General features: G+C 46.6%; 1 protein-coding gene across 1 annotated transcript; it reads left to right on the plus strand.

Moving 5' to 3' along the window:
• Positions 1-97: 97 nt before the first annotated feature.
• On the plus strand, positions 98-18,889 carry ccdc85al (coiled-coil domain containing 85A, like; the record flags this gene model as incomplete). The annotated part of the gene is made up of 3 exons (XM_083693796.1): positions 98-340; positions 1,839-3,042; positions 18,828-18,889. 3 exons carry the CDS (start codon positions 98-100, stop codon positions 18,887-18,889), a joined length of 1,509 nt encoding a protein of 502 aa, XP_083549922.1.
• Between the last annotated feature and the right edge of the window lie 3,031 nt (positions 18,890-21,920).

Raw genomic sequence — 21,920 nt, forward strand, 5'->3', positions numbered from 1 at the left:
GGTCATTCCGATTCTATTCGACTTGCCACGGATGCGAGCAGGGGTTGTTTTCCCTCTTGAGTATTTTATGCCTGTTGTCGGTATCGGATCTGGACCAATGGAGAAAGCTACTCCGTCTCAGCCCCAGCTCCAGCTGTCGATAACAAAGACTGAAAGTCCGGCGGAGGACATCTCCAATCTGTCGGACGAGGATCTTCTGAAGTGGACCAAGGAGGATTTGGTGCGGAGGCTCCGACGATCAGAAGCCGATAAGATGAGCGTCATATTGGACCACGGCAATCTGATCCGTGAGGTCAATCGCAGCCTCCAACTGCACTTGAACGAGATCAGGGGGCTGAAGGTGAGGGGCGCGCATTTGTAAAGGATGAGATCATAGTTTTGAGCGCACCTGAGCGCGCACAGCATCCATGGAGGGTTGCGCTTGCCTTTAAACGGCGCCTCTGTGAAATGAAATGAAATCAGGGATTTATTTGTTTAGTTAATAATGTGTGTGTGTGGGTGGGTGGCTGGGTTGGTGGTTGGGTGTGTGTGTGTGTGTGTGTGTGTGTGTGTGTGTGTGTACACTTTTATATGTGCTTCCATCATCATCTTGCATCAATTCTGAGGGCATCTGTACACTATAGATATAGGCATCATTCTCTCTCTCTCCCTCTCTCTCTCTCTCTCTCTCTCACACACACACACACACACACACACACACACACACACACACACACACACACACCCCAACACACATGTTGTCTTCAATCTTCTACAATCCTTGCAAAATATCAGGCCTATATGGCACAGTCTGGGCTTATAGACCACATTCTTGGACTGCTTTCAACAAACACACTCAACGCCGAAATAAAGCTACAATTCATCTCAGAATGACATTCCACTAAATCACCAATATATGCCTTCTCTGTGCCAATTCACCCACACTATCTCTGCCAGCCATGCAGCGAACAAGAAGACTTCTGGCATGATCTCGAGGGTTGCAGCTTCTTGCGGTTGTAGCCGAACCACAGCCGTGATTTAAGACACTTGAGCTTCATTAAAATGAGATATATATATATTATATAGGGACGAAGCACATGGAGATCTTTGGCTGCTCGTAGGAGCCCATAGCCGGTCCACACAGGCCCTAATGAGACTGGCATAGGCCGACATGAATAATTACATAAAGGGGGAGGGAGAGGGAGAGGCTTAACCTCAGGGTGTCAATGAGGGGGATATGTCACCGAGCTAAAGTGGCCACGTTGCAAATCAGAGAGGCATGTTTGTTCTCTTCTGGTCATGTGTTCATTCTGGTTGCCCTCTCTGTCTCACCCACTGACTGTGCCCTCTCTCCCTCTCTCTCTTTTATAGCCTTCATTCCAGGGGAGGCTGGTGGCGGTAGAAATCGGAGGACGGGCTCATTGTCATGCATGGAATGGAGTGAGGAATGGTATCAAATGGAATGAGGAGTGGTATCAAAGACGTGACATGTTTGATAGCGTTCCTCATTGCGTTCCATGCGTTACAATGAGCCCGTCCTCCGATTTCTACCTCCACCAGCCTCCCCTGCTTCATTCTCACATCAATGTTTGACTATGCAGAAGCTGCTGTGTAGGCCTTTTACAAGGAATTATGAATTATGATTGTGTTCATTATGACTCTACCTTTGACTGATGCTATTTCAAGGTCTTGTTCTAAAAAAAGAGATTCAAACCTCAGTAAACGTCCTGCTAAAATCAAGGCTTTATATGATAAATAACTAAACATCCAGGACAGTATTGAAATACAGATAAACCCTCTTCTCCACTCCTCTGCTCTCCCCCCCCCTCTCTCTCTCTCTCTCTGTGACGCTCCTCCAGGACATCAACCAGAAGCTGCAGGAGGACAACCGGGAGCTTCGGGACCTGTGCTGTTTCCTGGACGACGACCGCCAGAAGGGCAAGCGTGTGTCGCGGGAGTGGCAGCGCCTGGGCCGCTACAGCGCCAGCATCATGCGCAAGGAGGTGACGCTCTACCTGCAGAAGCTCAAGGAGCTGGAGCACCGCCAGGACGAGGTGGTGAGGGAGAACCTGGAGCTGAAGGAGCTGTGTCTCCTCCTGGACGAGGAGAAGGCCGGAGGAGGCGGGGGCGGGGGAGGTGGAGGTGGAGTAGGGATACTAGGGGGTGGAGGTGGTGGCGGTGGAGGTGGTGGTGGTGGTGGTGGTGGGGGGGGCGGGGGTATGGGCGCGGGGGGGTGCCGGAACTCCATCGACAGCCAGAGCAGCCTCCTGCTGGTCCCGGGGACGGGTCCTCTGATGAGGGACGTGGGGGACGGGAGCAGCACCTCCAGCGCGGGCAGCGCCGACAGCTCCGACCACCCCCACCACAAGCAGCCTCACCTGGCTGGCCATGTCGGCGGAGGAGGTGGCGGTGGTGGAGGCGGAGGTGGCGGAGGCGGTATAGGGAGCCCCGAGCACCACCACAAACCCAGGGGCGGCAGCGTCGGAGGGGAGCGCGAGGTGCTCTCCAGCCCCGAGCACCCGGGGCGCCACCGGAGCACCAGCCTGGAGTACACCAGCCCCTTCAACCTGCCCATGCCCTGCCGCCCCCGCTGCGGCTCCATCTCCGTGCCCGACCACAGCCGCTCCATGCGGGGCCTCAGCCCGGAGAAGTACAGCCGCCCCGTGGGCCGTCGGAGCCCAGAGCAGCATCCCAAGCACCAGGGACAGAAGGGACAACAGCAGCAGCAGCAGCAGCAGCAGCAGCAGCAGCACCTCCTGGGCTCGGGCAGCCAGGGCGGCAGCGGGGAGATCTACCAGAGGCACCACAGGGGCAGCGTCGGGAGCGGCTGCGGCAGCCCCGAGCCCAGACAGGCACATTTAGGGATGCCCGAGCACCAGCACCACGACGCCGCCAAGGGCTGCGTGGTCCAGGGAGGGAGCCCAGAGACCCACAGGCACACGTACGCCGTCAGCCCGGACCACATGAAGTTCGGGAGTCCCGGTAGGGAGGCGGCGGTGCAGAGGAGGCCGCCAGGGGACGAGCTGTCACCTCATCACCGGAGTATCTACAACGGTATGAACGGTAGGTCAGCTGACTGACTTTGGCAGGGGGTGATTGGATAAGGAGGAAGGGCGTGTTAGGATGCGTTAGGGTGCTGGATATGGAGGTTAAAGGAGAGTTCAGAAAAGATGACATTCACACACACACACACACACGCATGCACGAAATCGTGCACACACGCAACCGTGGACACACATACACACACACACACGAATTCCCCACACACACCTGCATACACAGAGTCGATACAAAGTCATTGGCATTTTTATAAGCAATTTGGTTCTCGTTCCATTTTCCCTCTCTCACAGAGGGAGAGAAATGGATGGAGAGATAGCGCAAGCTGATGTAATTAAATGACTTCAAACCCAGAACTCGTTGCTATGTGATTAGAATCCATTTATTTGAAAGCGGGAATGAAAAATAAGATGAACTCTTTGCAGGCTTCTGACTGTTTATGAAAGTTTCAACACATAATAGATTTTTCATAACCATATCTCCAGTGAGATTGGAAAGGAATAGAAAGGCGCTAGAAAAATAACTGTGGGTTGGCTGCATCCAATAGTACTTGAACACGGCTCAAATAAACCACATTTAAAAGCATATTTAAGGTGTAGTATAGTAAATCCCCACCCTTCCAAACGCACACCCACACCCACACATACACTTACAGTACACACTCACTCACACACACGCACATGCACACACACACACACACACACACACACACACACAGACACACACACACAGACACACACACACACACACACACACAGACACACACACACACACACACACACAGACACACTCCGCTCTTCTCCTAAATTATTCCACGAGCATACTTTCTCAAATCTGCGGAGTGGTTCCTCCCATCTCTTGGGACATCAGAGTGGGAAAAGGGAGTATACATACACACATACTCACACATACAGTACACACACACACACACACACACACACACACACACACACACACACACGCACACACGCACACACTCACACATACAGTACACACACACACACACACACACACACACTCACACATACAGTACACACACACACACACACACACACACACACACACACTCTCTCCGCCCACCTCTTTTGGGAGATCAGGGGGGGGTTAGGGTGTCAGAGAAAAGGCAGAATATCAAAGTAGCGCCTTGGCTCCTGTTTAAATACCCAACGGTGGCTGATAATGATTTCTGTAGCCCAGGAAAATGTGCTGAGTGGCTCAGCTGGCAGAAGCAACAGGACATATTCCTCAAGGTGAAACATTTGCCTTACTTTGCAATATGGAGCAGCAGAAACACAGCAGAACAGGACAACTAACTACTGCCCTAGAATAGGCCAGGCAGGTGTGTGTGTGTGTGTGTGGGGGGGGGGGGGGGGGTGAATGTGTGTGTGAGTGTGTGTGTGTGTGTGTGTGTGTGAGAGAGAGAGTGTGTGTGTGTGTCTGTGTGTGTGTGTGTGTGTGCACTGTGTACGTGTTCTACTTGTACTAATTTTGAGGTCTTCACGGTGGCTTGTGTAGGATTATCGTAAAAGCACATATTTTAATTGGATTATGTGTTTGTGTTGCTGTCGAGCACTCTGGACTGTTTATATGAGTCACACTTTAAACAAAGCATAGATTATAAAGGCTTAGTGAAACCCTTATAAGCCATTTATAATACCTATATGGGTGCTTCGCCAATCATTTCTAAGCAAATATACTACTAAAGGGTGACATAGCAGGGTGTTAAGTCCGGTGCATTGCCACGACATAACAACCCACATGAAATCCTTTAAATAGTATGGCGTTTGCCTATAAGTCACCTGTGAAGCTTCTATGTAGCCATTATAAATGCTTATAGGGGCTTCATTAAGCTTCAACAAGATACACTTTGTTTTAAGAGGTTAACCGTGAAGGCTGTAGAGAGTTAATACTAGATACATAGATAAATGACCTGCAAAGCATCTATGTAGCCATTCTAAACGCTTATAAGGGCTTCATTAAGCCTCTACAAGATACACTTTGCTTTAAAAAAGTGGGACCATGAAGTCAGTTAACGCCAGATACATACAGCCACAGTGTTTTGTCACCAGTGTACTGACACTACACCGGTGGCCATTAGTCACTGTCCCCATCTGTGTCCCTGCCTGAGTCACTCCCATAGGGCCACCCACTGTACCCACTGACCCGAGGGGGACAGACAAGGTTCATCACCACTCCTCAACATGAGCACTGGCTGTAGATTGGAGTGCCGTTATCTGTCGTACGGTTGTTCGGGGTCCTCCCCGAAGAATGATTGAGTGGGGCAGCGCCACGCTGTGAACTTGGCGGCGCCACTATGTAAACATTTCAAGGCAAATTAAACGATATATTTAGGAATATGATAGAGTAGCTATCCTGTTGTTAAAACACAAAAGCGGTATGATGTTCCTCAGTGAATTCAGCGTTTTAGCTGTATTTTTTTGTGCATTCGCGAGACTACGCGAGTCTGGTTTTTGACAACGCACACATCCAGTGCCATGCTGTTAAAAAATCCTGGGGAGAACTCTGGTTGTTGTTTCTTGCACCCTGACTACACTACAAATGTACCTTTGGGGAACAATAACGATATTGTTTGATTGATTCAACTTCACCAATAATTATATCATGGCTATAAAGCACAGCTTATGTCCGGTTTGTCGATGAGTTATGATGACGATAATGATGATGATGAAAATGTAATGCAGAATAATGAAGAAAAAAATGGTATCGATTGGTTGATTGGTTGGTTGATTGATTGATTGATTGATTGACTGATTGACTGACTGATTGATTGATTGATTGATTGATAGTGCATATGAGCAGTACACTACTGTCAAGAAAATGAAGACAGGCTTTTTGTGGAGTCGTCTTTCGATGTTACAATAGTCTTTCTTTAATCTATCCTTAGTGTATAGACAGCCATTTGAACAGGAGCAATACTCTCATAAGAGTCAGCAAAAGCTAGTGTTTTTGGAGTAGTCCTAAAAGGTCCAGTCATAAATCTATAGGATTGTAACTCAATCAAACAACTAGGATTGTAAAGGCTTTTAAATGTTCCCACAAGAGAGTGTGTCTTGGATTCTTTTTGAAGTATGATGCTTTGATTTTCAGAGCTGCAACGTCGACACTTGGTCCCCCTGTAGAAGGTCATATGAAACGTAAATGGTGCAACAACTCTTACCGTAAAAGGATTGACTGTAACAGCCTATTGACCAAAGAATGGGCTTTAGAAAATGTTGGCAAGATACGGAGGACAAGAGAGCAGTTTTTCAAGGCCTCAATATGCTGTGTCCTTGTACGTCAGTCTTTTTTTGGATGATGGAATTAAATTCCTGTGACGATGTAGTGTGTACTCTAGCCTGGCTCATCGCCTTGGATTATCCCCTAAGCGGTTTCCAGGGCATTATTTCATTTTTTTGGACTGAGAGGGCGAGTCGGGTGCCTGGGCTTATTCTGGGGGGGGGTCCACACCAGCGGAGCCTTGGAAAATCAGAGGACGGGCTCATTGAAATGCATGGAACGGAATGAGCAATGATACCATTCCTCGTTCCGTTCCGTGCATTACAATGAGCCCGTTGTTTTGCATTACAGTGACCCCCCGTCCTCTGATTTCTACCTCCACCAGCCTACCCTGGTGTCCACTCCCTGCCTTTTAACAGTGTAGCATTGTGGTTTTAGTCAACACAGTTCAGATAAATATAATTCTTGAGTTACAAGGGTTAGGGTTAGGGTATGGTAAAATCTGATATGGTAAAATCCCATATCATTTTTCCCATAACGTTTTTTTTCAAATAGCATTTTCTTCTCTGAATAAATAGAGTTCGGTTCAGGTAAACGTCTCTCAATTATTTTGTGTTCATCTCAAAACTTGAAAATGTATAAATGAACTTGACAAGAGATTGCCAACGTGAAGGCTAATCAAATGCTAGTTAATGTGACACGAAACCGTACAGGAAACTTGAGACCTAAATGTTACACAACGCTTATATTACCTGTATTATTGTATTATTATTATTATCCTGATGGGGAAAAATGAATGGGGATTTATGGCTTGAACTGGAAGTAAGTTCAATGAACTCAAACAAACTACATTCTGACGCCACGCTTGCCCGTCGAAAATCCCAAATGAAAACAAAAACAGGGCCCTGACCTGGACGGCTCACTAATACTTTCATCTGTTGCTGCTTTCAGGAGGGCTAAATCACAGACACAGTGTTGTTTTTTTTACTGCCGCCGCAGAAAATCCCACAGAAACAAACGGGGGCTCCTAATACTGCCTCCTAAAATGAGATTGATTTCCGGCTTTGTTGAGTAAAAAAAAACCATGTACCGTAGCCATGAGGGGGAAAGGCATTCGACACAATTTTTCATTCTGTATTTGTCTGTGAATGATATAACTGCTGTTACATGTGCATTTTAAGTATGTGTGTCAGCACCAGGTTGCTGGATTGACAACTTAAGTTTGTGTATTAGAACGTAACGATAGATGCTTAGTGGGATCCTTGGGGTGCTCTTCCCCTAAACCCTTACCCTCACCTAACCTTAACCGTTTAAAATGTCAACTTCAATGGGGTGACGTCAGAGTCCCAAGCCTCCTGCCTAGCATCTGCCATAATGTAACCAGGCGAGGCTGGTGGAGGTAGAGTCCGTAGAGAGAGACACACACAGAGTGTGTCAGACATGTGTGTTTGATACCATTCCTAATTCCGTTCCATGCCTTGCAATGATTCTGTCCTCCGATTTTCTACCTCCACCAGCTTTCAACCTTGTATCTTGACTGATATACCATGAGAGCACCAATGTCCTGTGTGTGTGTGTGTGTGTGTGTGTGTGTGTGTGTGTGTGTGTGTGTGCGTGTGCGTGTGCGTGTGTGTGTGTGTGTGTCTGTGTTGCATAGATCATCATGTCTGCCTGATGGAGTGACTGTGCAGTAGGCTAGGCCTGGGACTGACATACAGTGGTGTCTGTCTGTGCCTTAAAGAGCAGTGTGGGCTTAATCGTGTTTTCTGCTTTGGTAATCACATGTTCTGCATATTGGCTTAAGCTGCTGAGATGATAAGGAGAAAAAAGGCTGTGGGAAAAAAGGGGACACAGTATGTGAAGCCCCCCCCCCACACACACACACATCCACACACACATCCACACACACACGTACGTACACACACATCCACACACACACGTACGTACACACACACCCACACACACATACGCGCACGCACGCATGCACACACACACACACACACGTACACACAGGCATGCACACACACACACACACACGTACACACAGGCATGCACACACACACACACACACACACACACACACACTGGTGGTGCTGCTGGAGATTAGGCAGACTATTCTAGCGGTGCAAGTGATGGACTGGGTTTTAAAAGGAAGGGGAGTGAAAAGAGTGAAAAGACCTGACAATAATCTGCCGGTGTAAAAATGTCGTTTTTGACCCCTACATATCGCTCTCTCTCTCTCTCTCTCTCTCTCTCTCTCTCTCTCCCCCCCTTCCCTACCCACCTACTCTACTCCCCCCCCCCCCCCCCCTCTCTCTCCGTACTAGGGGGAATCCTGCGGTCGGTTCAGTAGACTTGTATCACTGCTGCTATGCTCTTCTGTGTGACCTTGGGAAATACTCCCCTTTGACGACTACACTCGACCTACACTCACTGAACACTTCATTAGGAACACCTGTACACCTTCTCATGGTGGAGGAACACCTGTACACCTTCTCATGGTGGAGGAACACCTGTACACCTTCTCATGGTGGAGGAACACCTGTACACCTTCTCATGGTGGAGGTGGTGTAATGGTGTGGGGAATGTTTTCTTGGCACACTTTGGGCCCGTTAATACCAATCAACCATCGCTTGAATGACACAGCCTATTTAGTATTGTTGCTGACCATGTGCATCCCTTCATGGCCACAATTTACCCATCTTCTAATGGCTACTTCCAGCATGATAATGTCACAAAGCAAAAGACGTCTTAAACTGGTTTCATGAATATGACAATGAGTTCAGTGAATCCAATAGAACACCTTTGGGATGTGGTAGAACGGGAGATTCACAGCTTGAAAGTGCACCTGAAAAATCTGCAGGAATTGTGTGATGCAATCATGTCATCATGGACCAGAATCTCAAAGGAATGTTTCCAACATCTTGTGGAATCAATGCCACGAAGAACTGAGGCTGTTTTGAGAGCAAAGGGAGGCCTTACCTAGTATTAGTATAATGTTCCTAATAAAGTGTTCAGTGAGTGTATATAGAGCAGCAGAACAATCGCTTCCTTCACGCCTACCTTCAAATCAGGGGAGGCTGGTGGAGGTAGAAATCAGAGGACGGGTGATTGTAATGCATGGGACGGAATGAGGAAGACTTGTTTGATACCATTCCGTTATTCCATTCCATGCATTGCAATGAACCCGTCCTTCGATTTCTACCTCCACCAGCCTCCCCTTCTCTAGATACCTTTACCCTCCATTCCACCACATACATCCCACAGCAAAAAAACTCACACGCAATCCGACCTACCTGTCAATCACAAAGACATGAGGAATTGTTTCACTGAGAAAGACTGAGATCCTATGAATTGAAACGCACTCGTATTTAATCAAATCTTTTTGACTTTACGTGCGTACATTCATTCATGGACGCTCTTATGAATTTTCAGACTCAATGTCATTCTTTATTGAATGAGAATATAGGAGCAGACTTCCAGATGTTGACAGGGTGATTGAGTTTTGTAGATATTGTGCATCTCTTGTCGTGACAACTGTAGTATGGATCTCACTCAAAGCTAACAGGGATTGGATTCCGGTTTTACTGCCTCCGTAATGAGCAAACAACCCTCCTTGAGATGTTGCCGGTTGCACTCAGTGACAATGTTGGAGGAAACAATTAATGTTGTTTTGGCCCCCGATGCTCTCCCTCCCTGGTCGGGTCTCCACTGTCAGCGAGGAGGAGAAGAAGTGCCAGGATGTTCCTATCCTCTCTGCCTCCTAATTGGACCTCAGTGTTCGCCATAGTGTGAGCCAGCTGTCTGGGGGAACTCTGTTACAAAGCAGTTTTCAGGGAGACTTCGAGGACGTGTCGGTGCAGTGAGAGAGGAAGGGGATTATTAAGGAGTGTTTTTTTTTCTCTGACTTCCTGTGAAAGCTGCCACACGTTTTCTCCCAGAGATGTCAGAGTCACAGACTAAGCTACACAGCGGTACAGAGTACAGTTCGTCACAGATGCTCCAAGGATTTAAGAAATAGGAGAGTATTAGGCTGCCATTTTTCCACACGGATAAGTGTTATCAAATAGCTGTACTTACTGCACCCTTACCTTACCTTACCTCTCGTTCTCCTAAGATGTATATAATCTGTTAGTTCAAGCGGAAGGTTTTTGTGGTTGTCACAACCGGGGACCAATAACCGTATTACAGCCCAGCATACTGGAGCCCGTCATTATGCTAGAGTGTATACCATGTACTCCAGGGGGAGGCTGGTGGAGGTAGAAATCGGAGGACGGGCTCGTTGTAATCCATGGAATGGAATGAGGAATGGTATCGATGGCATCCTCATTCCATTCCATGCATTGCAATGACCATGGTGACCCTCCGATTTCTACCTCCACCCCTGATGTACTCCGTGCCATGTTTTGTAACCCTTTACTGCACCACACCTCCAGGCCCTCTCAGATGTACACGATGTGTGTAGTCCAAGCCGCCTTCAGTTTGTTTGTGGTCACACACAGGACCCGTAACCCCATAAAAAGCCAAATCTGCATCTTCAGAGCAGCCATTAAACAAGAGGAGTGTGTGATTAAGCAGTCGGATGATCTGCCTCCTGTGTAGCCCTGTGTCATTTTTAATCAAGGTGTTGTCAGCTTCACTGCTTTAATGCCCGCTCCCCACCCCGGACAGTTAAAACTTCCCTCAGGGAGCGCTCCCCGTGTGTTTAATACCATGATGTTTGTGCATATTGTTCAGTTCATATCATATTGTTCAGTTCTTAACACTGGAAAAAACAACTAGAAACAACAGCAGAGATGATAACGGTTAATGTTGATGGGAAATGGGGCATGAAATGTCTCGGCATCAAGGGTACAAAATTGTTTGGAGGGGAGCTGAATAATGGATTAAGAAGAAGGCACGGGAGGATGATTATGCGGCCGTTATTCAAACCTTCTGAATTGTTTTTTCTCTCTCCTCCGCACCTATAAATGTTTTAGAATTTGGTTAGACATGTACAGCATTTTGGCTCGTCTCCAGGGTGACAATCACATGGATTGTTGAATCAAAGCCAGCGTTTTTAGAAGAACAAAAAGTTGACATTTTTCGTGCTCTCTGCCATTTACTGAAGAAGTTACGGAACTTAAGACATTTGTCAAACACGTCAACAATTACCTTTGTAGCCCCTTAGCGGTTGACTGAGCGGAGAGCTATTTCAGGGCCAAGCGTATGCTATCATGGCCCCAGCCCAAGCCCCAGAGATACGTGACAAATGTTCCCGAATAGGTCTAGGAGTCCTAGACACGCACGCTGCACAGTGACAGGGACAATAGACTCAGTCCTCTGCCCCCTTTCGTGGCATGCCAATGAGGAACGGCCCGCTGAGCCGAAAGAAATCAGATCAGCCTCGCCAGGTAATTACCACAGAGGATGGAGAAGGGCCTTTTCAGGCAGCCATGACAGGGGACAGAGTTAGAGGAAGCTAGGAGGAGGAAGAGGGTGCCCCTCGGAGGCAGGTTGGTATTGGGTCAGTTTGCCATTGTCCTCACTGATTGATAAGGTTAGGTTTTTGTGGAAGGCCATCTGATCCTGGATTTGTGTCCATAGGGCAGGGGAGGCTGGTGGAGGTAGAAATTGGAGGACGGAATTGGAGGATTTCATGCATTGCTAGTTGTTTTTTATGTCCATGCACCAACCTCACCAAGTCAGTTTCCTGTATGTGCAAATATACTTGGCCAAATAAAAGAATTCTGATTCTGATTCTGATTGTAATGCATGAAATGGTATCACACACGTGTGCATGTTTTGGCATCACAATGAGCATTACAATTGATTACATGTGCATTACAATGAGCCCGTCCTCCGATTTCTACTTCCACGAGCCTCCCCTCCTATTGGGGTAACTTCACCTCAGAGCCAGCACAGCGACATCAACTTGATCTGTGGGAGGAGGTGGTTGTGTAACTTCTGGTAGACAGATTAAATCTAAATTCGCACTAAAATTCAAGATCAACAATTATCGGCAAAATGTCAGGACGGTACGTTAATCATAGTCCATTGTTGACAGAGGTTGTCAAGGAACATTGTATCTCATCTTGCTCTCGGGCATTACATGTACCTACCTGCTAACCGATTGAGTTGACAAAGCTATCTTGACGAAAGCCTGTTCTATCTCTGGGTTTGATCAACGTTTCAAGGGGGACCCCCCCGAGTGGCAGTGTCTCCTGTGATTAGGTTTGGTTGCTCTCACAGATAACATCTATCACAACAGCGAGGGGAAGTAAGATAACATGTCATTAAGATAACGTAGCATGTCGTTAACATTCCCCCCCCCCCCGCCCCCAAGCTATACATTTGCTGAGGCGTACAGTGAATGAAGACTTTACATTTCGTTTGAAGGCTTCTCTGTTTGAACAAATGGCAGGATGGCATGTGTTTCCCTTCCATCTTCCTTTGATTTAGAACAATGCTGTGATTGGCACACACAATGTCATTTACAGCAGACCTGGGCTCAAATAGTACTGTGCTTGATTGACTTTGCCTGGCACAATAAAACCAATGAAAATGCGTCAAAAAGTGCAAACCCTGCTCATCTGGCACCAGGCTCAAGCAAACGCTGAAATGTTTTCGAATGTATTTCTCGTTTTGACCCGGGTCTGATTTACAGTACAGATTGGATATCTCCATTGTTCCACCTTTCAAAGGACTGATGTGTGCTTTCATGTCTGCCCAGAGATATCTCCCTTCCCCCTGATGAAACACCATCACAGTTCAGCTCCCAGATATTGAAAGCAATCTCATTACCTCCCATTGCCTCAGAACGAATGAAACGAATGAACATGCTCATTCTCTCTCTCTCCGAACAGTTTTCAGCCAAAAACAATAGTTAATTGCCTTTCTGGTCTGGCTCAGGGAGAACCTTAGCTGCAGGTGAAACATGTAATTGTGAATGTTCTGGCTCGCTTGAAAGAACATGTCATAATTTATGTTCTGCCATTTTGGCTCTAAATAGACCCTTTCAAAGGGGAGGTAAGTGATGGACTAGTACGGTACATATCTCTATGGTGAGGTTGAGGGATCTGCTGGCATGTTGTACATATTGTTGAACTGGTGTTTCTCAAGAACACTTCTGACTTGAGTGTTGTAATCCCCTCCTAGTTTAGTCCCCTCCTAGTTTCTCTCCTTGCTCTGTGAGTTGTAGAGGTGTCAGAATCTCACCTTGTCTGCTTTGTGTGAGAACAGCCCTTTCAGACAACTGTGAGAGACAGAGATGTTATGGGAAGGAGGTAAATATGTATCCAGCAGGTGTTTGATGCCATTTCATGCATTATAATGAGCCCGTCCTCCGATTTCTACCTCATCCAGCCTCCACTGATGTGTATCTAGGTAACAGAATCCATATGTTACTGTTTTGAGATCACCACATCTGTCTGCATATCTTTGCTTGAAGAATGCCCCGTAGTTTCAGCCTTTATCCATTTCAATTTCCCCCCATATGGTGGCTTCGGAAAGACTTTAGACCCTATTAGGGCCCCTACTGCTTATTATTATGACTTTGGGAGAGACACAGAGAGAGAGAGAGAGAGAGCCAAAATAAGCAAGTGTAAACAACGTCTAGCCTTAGGAAGTGAGGCAACAAGGGCCAGAGACTGGGAGATGTGTGGAGGGGAACTCATTAAAAGCGGACCTTCGGCACTAGAAGCGGTGGCAGTGCATTGTGGGATGCTTGGAGGGTAACGTTGTTAAAAACAGTGGCCGAAAGTTGCCAATAATGAGGCCTCGTTTTTTATAACTGATCACTACTGGGAGGTTACCGTTGGCAACATGTTTGTCTCCAGAAGTAGGACAACAGCAGTTTATCTTACAGATGTACACTTCAATATTTAATTTACTATTGAGAGTCGTATTTCGAAAAATACAGCTGAACTGGGGAGAATGGGCTGTCTTCCACTGTTGGGGGGGGTTATGGCCTCATAAACAGGAAGTGAAAGCAGCGAAGCAGTTTCGATGCTGATGGTGTAACAACATCTGTGAGCTCTCTCTGACACCCGACACTCAGTTCTATTTTTATCTATTTAATTTATTTATTCGGAATAAATTAGAGGTTCTCCACACGACTGGAGGATCTCGGCATCATGCGTGAAGAGATATGTATTTCCTATTTTCCCCTCCCCCGGCAATGTACGTCAAAGCTTAAACATTTGTGTGATCACTGAACAAAAAAAAATAGGCCATTCCACTGTAATCCGTGCAATATGGTGTCTGCACCGTGTGTGTGTGTGTGTGTGTGCGTGCGTGCGCTCCTTTTGATGTCCGTGTATCTCAGTCTGTGTCCCTTGATCGGAGGCAGTGATAAAGTAGAACTGAGATCAGAGGACCAGGAGAACCAAGGGAGGCAGGGAACTCACAGGGAAAACACACACACACACACACACACACACTCTCTCTCTCTCTCTCTCTCCCCAGCCCTTCAGGCATGGTCAGCCATAGGGCACCAATTAGGCAGCTCCACTCTGGTGAGTTCCACGGTCTGCTACCCTATAGTCGAGCCTCCACACCCAGGCTACTGAGGCCGGGGTTTAGCCCCTCAGACAGACCGGTCCCTTCTAAGCAAACCAAACTGATAAACCACAGGAATTCACCATCAGTCAGCGCCTCACTCAGTACACAACCATGTGAGAATACTGCAAACCTTTAACGACGTTATTAAAACCGGCACTTTATCATTCTGTTATCGTGCACTTCTAGGCTATAGCGCGTACTGTAGCCTAAGTAATTGCACAAGTGTGTTGTTATGTTGAAGCATTTACAGTAGCCCGCGCCCCCCCCCCGCGGTATTTTTATGTACTGTACTTCACTTTATGTCTGCTGCAGTAACCCTGAAACAACAACATAGCTAGTGTTAGCCACCGCGGCTCTGCTGCAGAGGGCTAGATTGCCACTTCACAGCTTTATGTGAAGGAGATAATTCTTGCGCCCCATCATCACTCACTCTCCGTCTCTCATCTGCATATATAACACATTTGGAGGTTATCATCGGTGGAGGCTGGTGGAGGTAGAAATCTATACACCATTCCTCATTGTGTTCCATGCATTACAATGAGCCCGTCCTCCAATTTCTACCTCCACCAGCCTACCCTGGTTGTCACACGATCCATACGGATACAACACATTTACTGTGAGGAGGGGAGATGCAGAAGCGGTTCTTTTGAAAACGACCCACAATACAAAATATAAGAAAGATATTTCTTTCTCAACCTGTGTAGTTCTGCAATACATTCGGTCGTTATTGCATTCTGATAATGAAGAAAACCCCGCCCACGGAATCTGCGGCTTTCAAGTGCTTTTTTTCCACCCCGAAACAATGTTTTGGCCAACCGCATTCTGCCCTTGTAATTGCCTTTATGTGATGTTGATGTAGTATCTGTTTGCCTGAGGGACAGACAACAGACAACAGAGTGACGGACAGACTGACAGACTGACCGCCAGCAAAATGGAAGGTCACTGATCTACGGTGCATCTCGACACAGGCTTTCTCTCTCAGCCGTGTGTAAATAATTAATGCCGGCGATTTTTTAGGAGATCTGAGAGGCCGGGGATGTGAAATTACCTTGCATTGATCCTCTCGGACCAGAAGCCTGGAGAGAGAGATCAAAGGACTGTGGCTGTGAGACAGGGGTCCAAAGGAAAGGTTTGCGGGTTGTCTGGTTTGATTTAACCACATATGATGTCTTCGTTACGTTTTTTTGGAAAGGGTTTACAGGCACTTTTAAGTGTTTCCAAAACTTCCTGAAGGTCAGTTAGTTGTCTTTGGAGAACTTCGTCATTGTTTTTCCTCACGATTAAAAGAGGTCACGTTTTTTTTTTTTAATATCATGGATATTTTGGTCTTCGTACAATAAGTACTTTATTCTCTGGATTTGAGATTGGGTTATGTAAAGTTATAATTAGTCTTGAGCCGCGAAGTAGAAACTTCTAGATCCGGAACTGTGATGCATTAGAGGGAACAGCTTTTCTCTCCCAAGCAAATCTCAGGAATCTCTTTGTAGGGGGAAATTAAGACTTCTTTGCTGAGATTTGGAGGTGAAACCCAGGAAGTTAAGCTCCACATCATTTTTGAATAATCACATTATCTACACTCCAGGGAAGGCTGGTGGAAGTGGAAATCGGAGGACAGGCTCATTGTAATGCACAGAATGGAATGAGGAATGGTACCAAACATGTGAGTTTCATACCATTCCTCATTCCATTCCATACCATGCATTACAATGAGCTTGTCCTCCGATTTCTGCGTCCACCAGCCTCCACTGCTACACTCTCTGACTCCCACCCCCACCCTCCCACCCCTACACCCCCTAAAATCCAATTCCGGCCAACACCCATCCCACTAACTAAATCAACCGTTCTGGAAAGTATCTCACTTCAATGTCACAGTGAACAAGAGGAGGTTGATTGCATTAGCTAATCATGGGTCCATTTCAAAGGATTTGAGGTTGTCGTCACCGTAGTCACCAGATATATTTACAGGTTAACTGCCCTAGCACAAGCTGGTGGTCACCATCTCATGATCCGTAGCTGATGGCTGACCTTGAGTTCTGTAAATCCAGTTAAAGCTAATTGTCTCCACTCCCCTCTGCATTTAGAGAACCTCTCTGTGATGTCATCTGAGCCAAAGGCCCACCCTCACCTTTCAAATGTCATCATTATCATCTGGGCCAGACCGCAGGCAGCTGATCATAGACTTAAAATGTGTGTGTGTGCGTGCGTATGTGTGTGTGTGTATGTTTGTGTGTGTGTGCGCGTGTGTGTGTGTCTTAGAGAAGCAGATGACAACCGTGTGTTGACCATCGACTCCTAGCGACGCCCCAAGCCCCCTTTAGCTGTGAAATCAATTCCATTCCACACACCCTGACCTCCAAATGAAATCCCCCCACTCTTCAAGGAGTTCTCATGTCTCTATCTGCAGTCTCCACCCGTTCCCTCCTGATAGGATAAAGAGTGAGCGTGTGTGTGTGTGTGTGTGTGTGTGTGTGTGTGTGTGTGTGTGTGTGTGTGTGTGTGTGTGTGTGTGAGTGTGAGAGGGAGAGGGGTGGGGACTATAGCGTAGTAAAGTAAACCCTTAATAGTGGAATCTTTCATAGAAGTCTGCGGTCACAGGAGCCCTATGAATGTTTAATGTAGACGCTGCCAGCGTGCTGGGAGAAAAATGTGGTGAAAACATGATTACAGCTGCATGGAGAGGAAACAGTGGAGAAGGAGAAAGAGAGAATGAACAAAGAGTCTCAGGCTTGATCTAGTTATCTTTCTTTCTTTCTTTCTCTCACTCTCTCTCTGCTTCCGTGTGTGTTTGTGTTTGTATTTGTGTGTGTGTGTGTGTGCGTGTGTGTGTGTGTGTGTTTGTGCCTACAGTATGCATGTGTATGTGTGTGTGTGTGTGTGTGCCTACAGTATGCATGTGTGTGTGTGTGTGTGTGTGTGTGTGTGTGTGTGTGTGTGCCTACAGTATGCATGTGTGTGCGTGTGCGTGCGTGCGTGCGTGTGTGTGTGTGTGTGTGTGTGTGTACAGGGCAGATGGGGAGATCTGAGACAGATTCACAGTTAGTTAGGTTCTGAAGGCTGGTGGCTGTCAACTGCTGCAGCAGGGATGGAAACAGACGAGGGGGAACGCCAGTGTGTCTGTGAACGCCACTGGATTTATACAACACAACACTACACTACACAACACTACACAACACTACACAACACTACACTATACAACACTACACAACACAACACAACACTATACAACACTACACAACACTACACTACACAACACAACACTACACAGTACTACACAATACTACACTAAACTATATAACACTACACTACACTACACTACACTATACAACACTACACTACACTGGTCCTCTGTGGCTCAGTTGGTAGAGCATGGCGCTAACAACGCTTAGGTTGTGGGTTTGATTCCCGCTGGCACCATATATACTGAAATGTGTGCACTCACTGCAATGTAAGTCGCTTCGGATAAAAGCGTCAGCTCAGTGGCATATATTATATATATTACAACACAGCATAACACGACATAACACACACTTTACTATGAGCCTGTCCTCCGATTTTTCTACCATCCCCAGCCTCTCCTGGTACTAAGAGAACTTTTCAGAATTAAACATGAATAAACACAACTCTTGCTGTTCAAAAGGCTGTATCTTATAAAAACTGAAACTTCACTGCGTTATGTTGTGTTCCGTTGTGTCAGAGGACGGGCTCATTGTAATGCATGGAATGGAATGAGGAACGGTATCACGTTTTCGATTTTCTACCTCCACCCGCCTCCCCTGCCTAGTTCAGACAAACCGTATGCCAAAACTATCAATCTAACAAGGCTATGTTGACAGAATACACAACAGTTACTGAATGTCCCATTTCTCACTCTCCTCTTTCTCTCCCCCTCCTCTCTCTCTCCCTCTCCCCCTCCTCTCTCTCTCCCTCTCTCTCTCCTCTCTCTCTCCCTCTCTCTCTCCCTCTCTCTCTCCTCTCTCTCTCCCTCTCTCTCTCCTCTCCTCTCTCTCTCACAGCTTTGATATCAGCTGGATGCTGCACCACCAACTGTAGAAATGTGAAGCTATGGGACAGGTAAGGACCTCTACATTATCATCTGACTGTATCCCCTCTAAACAACAACTTTATAGATGTATTAATCTATGTTATAATTAGAACCACTCTAAAAAATCAAGTTGATATATATGTAATAATCTCTCTCTGTAAGAATCAATTTCCTTCATCATCATAACCCCTCTAAAAAAGAACTTTATATAAGTATTAATCTCTTCATCATTATAACCCCTCTAAAATAAACGTTATATTTTCTATTACCCACTCTCTGTAAGAATCACTCTCTTTAATCAGAGCCCTTCTAAAATAAACATTATATCTGTATAACTCTCTCTGTAAGAATCACTCTCGTTATCATAGCCCTTGTATTGCACCTCTAAAAATAAAACAAAGTTTATATGCTGACCATAGCGTTCGAGCTAGCTCTTAGTCATTCCAAACAGCATTAGCTTGAGCGCAGTGTCTCATACTATGAGTCAGAGTGAATGGGGCCAGTCTGGGGAGGTGTGTGTGTGTGTGTGTGTGTGTGTGTGTGTGTGTGTGTGTGTGTGTGTGTGTGTGTGTGTGTGTGTGTGTGTGTGTGTGTGTGTGTGTGTGTGTGTGCGTCAGTAGGCCCGTCTATGCCTTGCTGGCTTGGTGTAGTGTAATCACTTGGCGTAACAGACAGACAGACAGTGGGTTTATGGGGACCAGAGAGCTAGAGGTGACCCTACCCCATCCGCCTCCATCTTAAATCTTGCCCCAGCGGGAGGAGAAGATGGCTGTGTTAATATTTAATGACTCAAAGACAGGACATTCCTCCCTAAGGGATTGTCAATCCCCCCCCCCCACACACACACACACATACTCATTGTCATTTTCTTTTTTCTCGATAGAATGGAAAGTCACAGTTTCTGTTCTGTTTCCCTTTGTTTATCTTTCTATTATTCTTTACTCCTTTCTTCTGTTTCTCTCTCTGTCACTCTCTCTCTCTCTCTCTCTCTCTCTCTCTCTCTCTCTCTCTCTGTTGGTCCTCTCGTACTCCCATTCACTAGCATGGGCACCCATGCAGAATCATTAGAATATATGTATGTTAATTGCTGAATAAGGGAGGCATGTGAAGGTGAAGCCCCTGGTTCCCGCCTGGTCTCCATTATACACCCCTGGTAGTCCTCTGGTACATACAGCATCTCCCCTCTGATGGGCAGACATGGTGGGCAGACATGCAAACACTAGATTGATCTCTCTGAGGAGGCAGTGTGGAGAACGGGTGATCTGTCACTGATACACCATCCTGGAGTGATTAACCTCTCTCTCTCTCTCTCTGTCTCTCTCTCTCGTCGTCGCGAAGTAAACCATCTTTAAACCGTTATTCTGTTTAAAACCTAAATGTCTTCTTCTCCCTTACAGCTTCGATGCCTCTTCTTGACCAAACTGTACCACAGCTCGGAGGTTTGGGCGGGCCTTGTAAAACGGGCTCCTCAAGGAGGGGGGAGAGAGGGGTAAAGGAGTCCTCCTGTGGCCCTGACAGACGCAAGGATGGCTGGACACCCCTATCCAAGCTCCCTGATGGTCCGTCCCATCTACTCCTCCTCGTCCACTCCACACCGAGCCTCTCATACCGCCTGCCTCCATGTTTCATTTACTACATATCAACAGAGTTGGGAATGCTGTTAGAAATGGTCGGTATTCCCAAAAAATGCCAGAGCCAAACGGATGAGAGACTGAGACTGGATATCTCTCCCTGCCAACTGTGACATGGCCTACCTCCTGGAGAGCAGAGAGACAGAGAGAGAGAGCAGAGGATGGAGAATCGAGCGAAGGAAGAGGAGAGGAGAGGAGAGGAGAGGAGAGGAGAGGAGAGGAGAGGGGAGGAGAGAAGGACAGATGCACTGTGTGTGACGCTCCCCTCTGTTTACAGATTCAGATTACTCATCAGTCGGGATGCACATTAATCAAACTTTAGATCTCCCACCACTCTCTCTCTCTCTCTCTCCCTCTCTCTCTCTCTATCTTTTTCTCTATCTCTTTCCTTCCTTCTCTCTCTCTTGCTATCCCTCTCCCTCCCCTCTCGTCCCATTCTTTCTCCTCTCTCTCTTCTCTCTCTCCCCCCTCCCTCTCCCTCTCCCTCCCTCCCTCCTTCTCTCCCTCCCTACCCCCTTCTCTCCCTCTCCCTCCCTCCCTCCTTCCCTCCCTCTCCCTCCCTCCCTCCCTCCCTTCCTCCCTCCCTCCCTCCTTCTCTCCCTCCCTCCCTCCCTCCCTACCCCCTTCTCTCCCTCCCTCCCTCTCCCTCCCTCCCTCCCTCCCTGCAGCAGACTCCACCACCAGTATTCATCATCTTCTGAGATGGGTAATGAGACTGCTGTAATCTAATGTTCCGTCGCTCATCTCTAACCACAAATCTAGTTGATAACGTTATCGTCTTCTCCTCCTCCTCCTCTTCCCCCCTGCAATCATATCATACTTCATATTTCTGTTGACCGAATTTCAACAGAGGCGGGGGGGAAAAAAAACCTAATAAAGTTTTATGTTTGTAAAAGAAGTTGAAGGGCAAAGAAGAAGAAAATCACCCACCTCTCCCAACATGCTGTGTGTCTTAAAAAACAAGATGGCCGCTGTTACAGTATCTGTTGGGTAAACGTTGTCGTTCTATACAAGATGGATGCAATGTTCTTTTGCAATGTTCTTTTGCAATGTTCTTCTGCCATGTTCTTTTCTTTTTTGTAAACCTCACTCCCTCCAAGCGCCTATATTTAAGCTCGGGAGGCGAGTCTACGTTCTCCTCCATGTTGTTTTATACAAGAAAAGTCAAGTCAAAGTAAATAGTAGTTTATTGGATTAGTTTTCTATATATATAAATATATATATAAATATAATGATTATTATTTTTGACTTACTGGTATTAGAACAATTATATGAAGATATCTATGTATACGATATAATAAAGAGTCTTCTTTATGTAAATTCCGATACTTGAAAGACTTGTTATTGCATTATACCTCAGAAAGTGTATGTTACTTCAATCAGGGGAGGCTGTAGGAGGTAGAAATCAGAGGACGGGCTCATTGTGATGCATG

The sequence above is a fragment of the Argentina silus genome, assembly GCF_951799395.1.
Source record: "Argentina silus genome assembly, chromosome: 22".
Classification (NCBI taxonomy): Eukaryota; Metazoa; Chordata; class Actinopteri; order Argentiniformes; family Argentinidae; genus Argentina; species Argentina silus.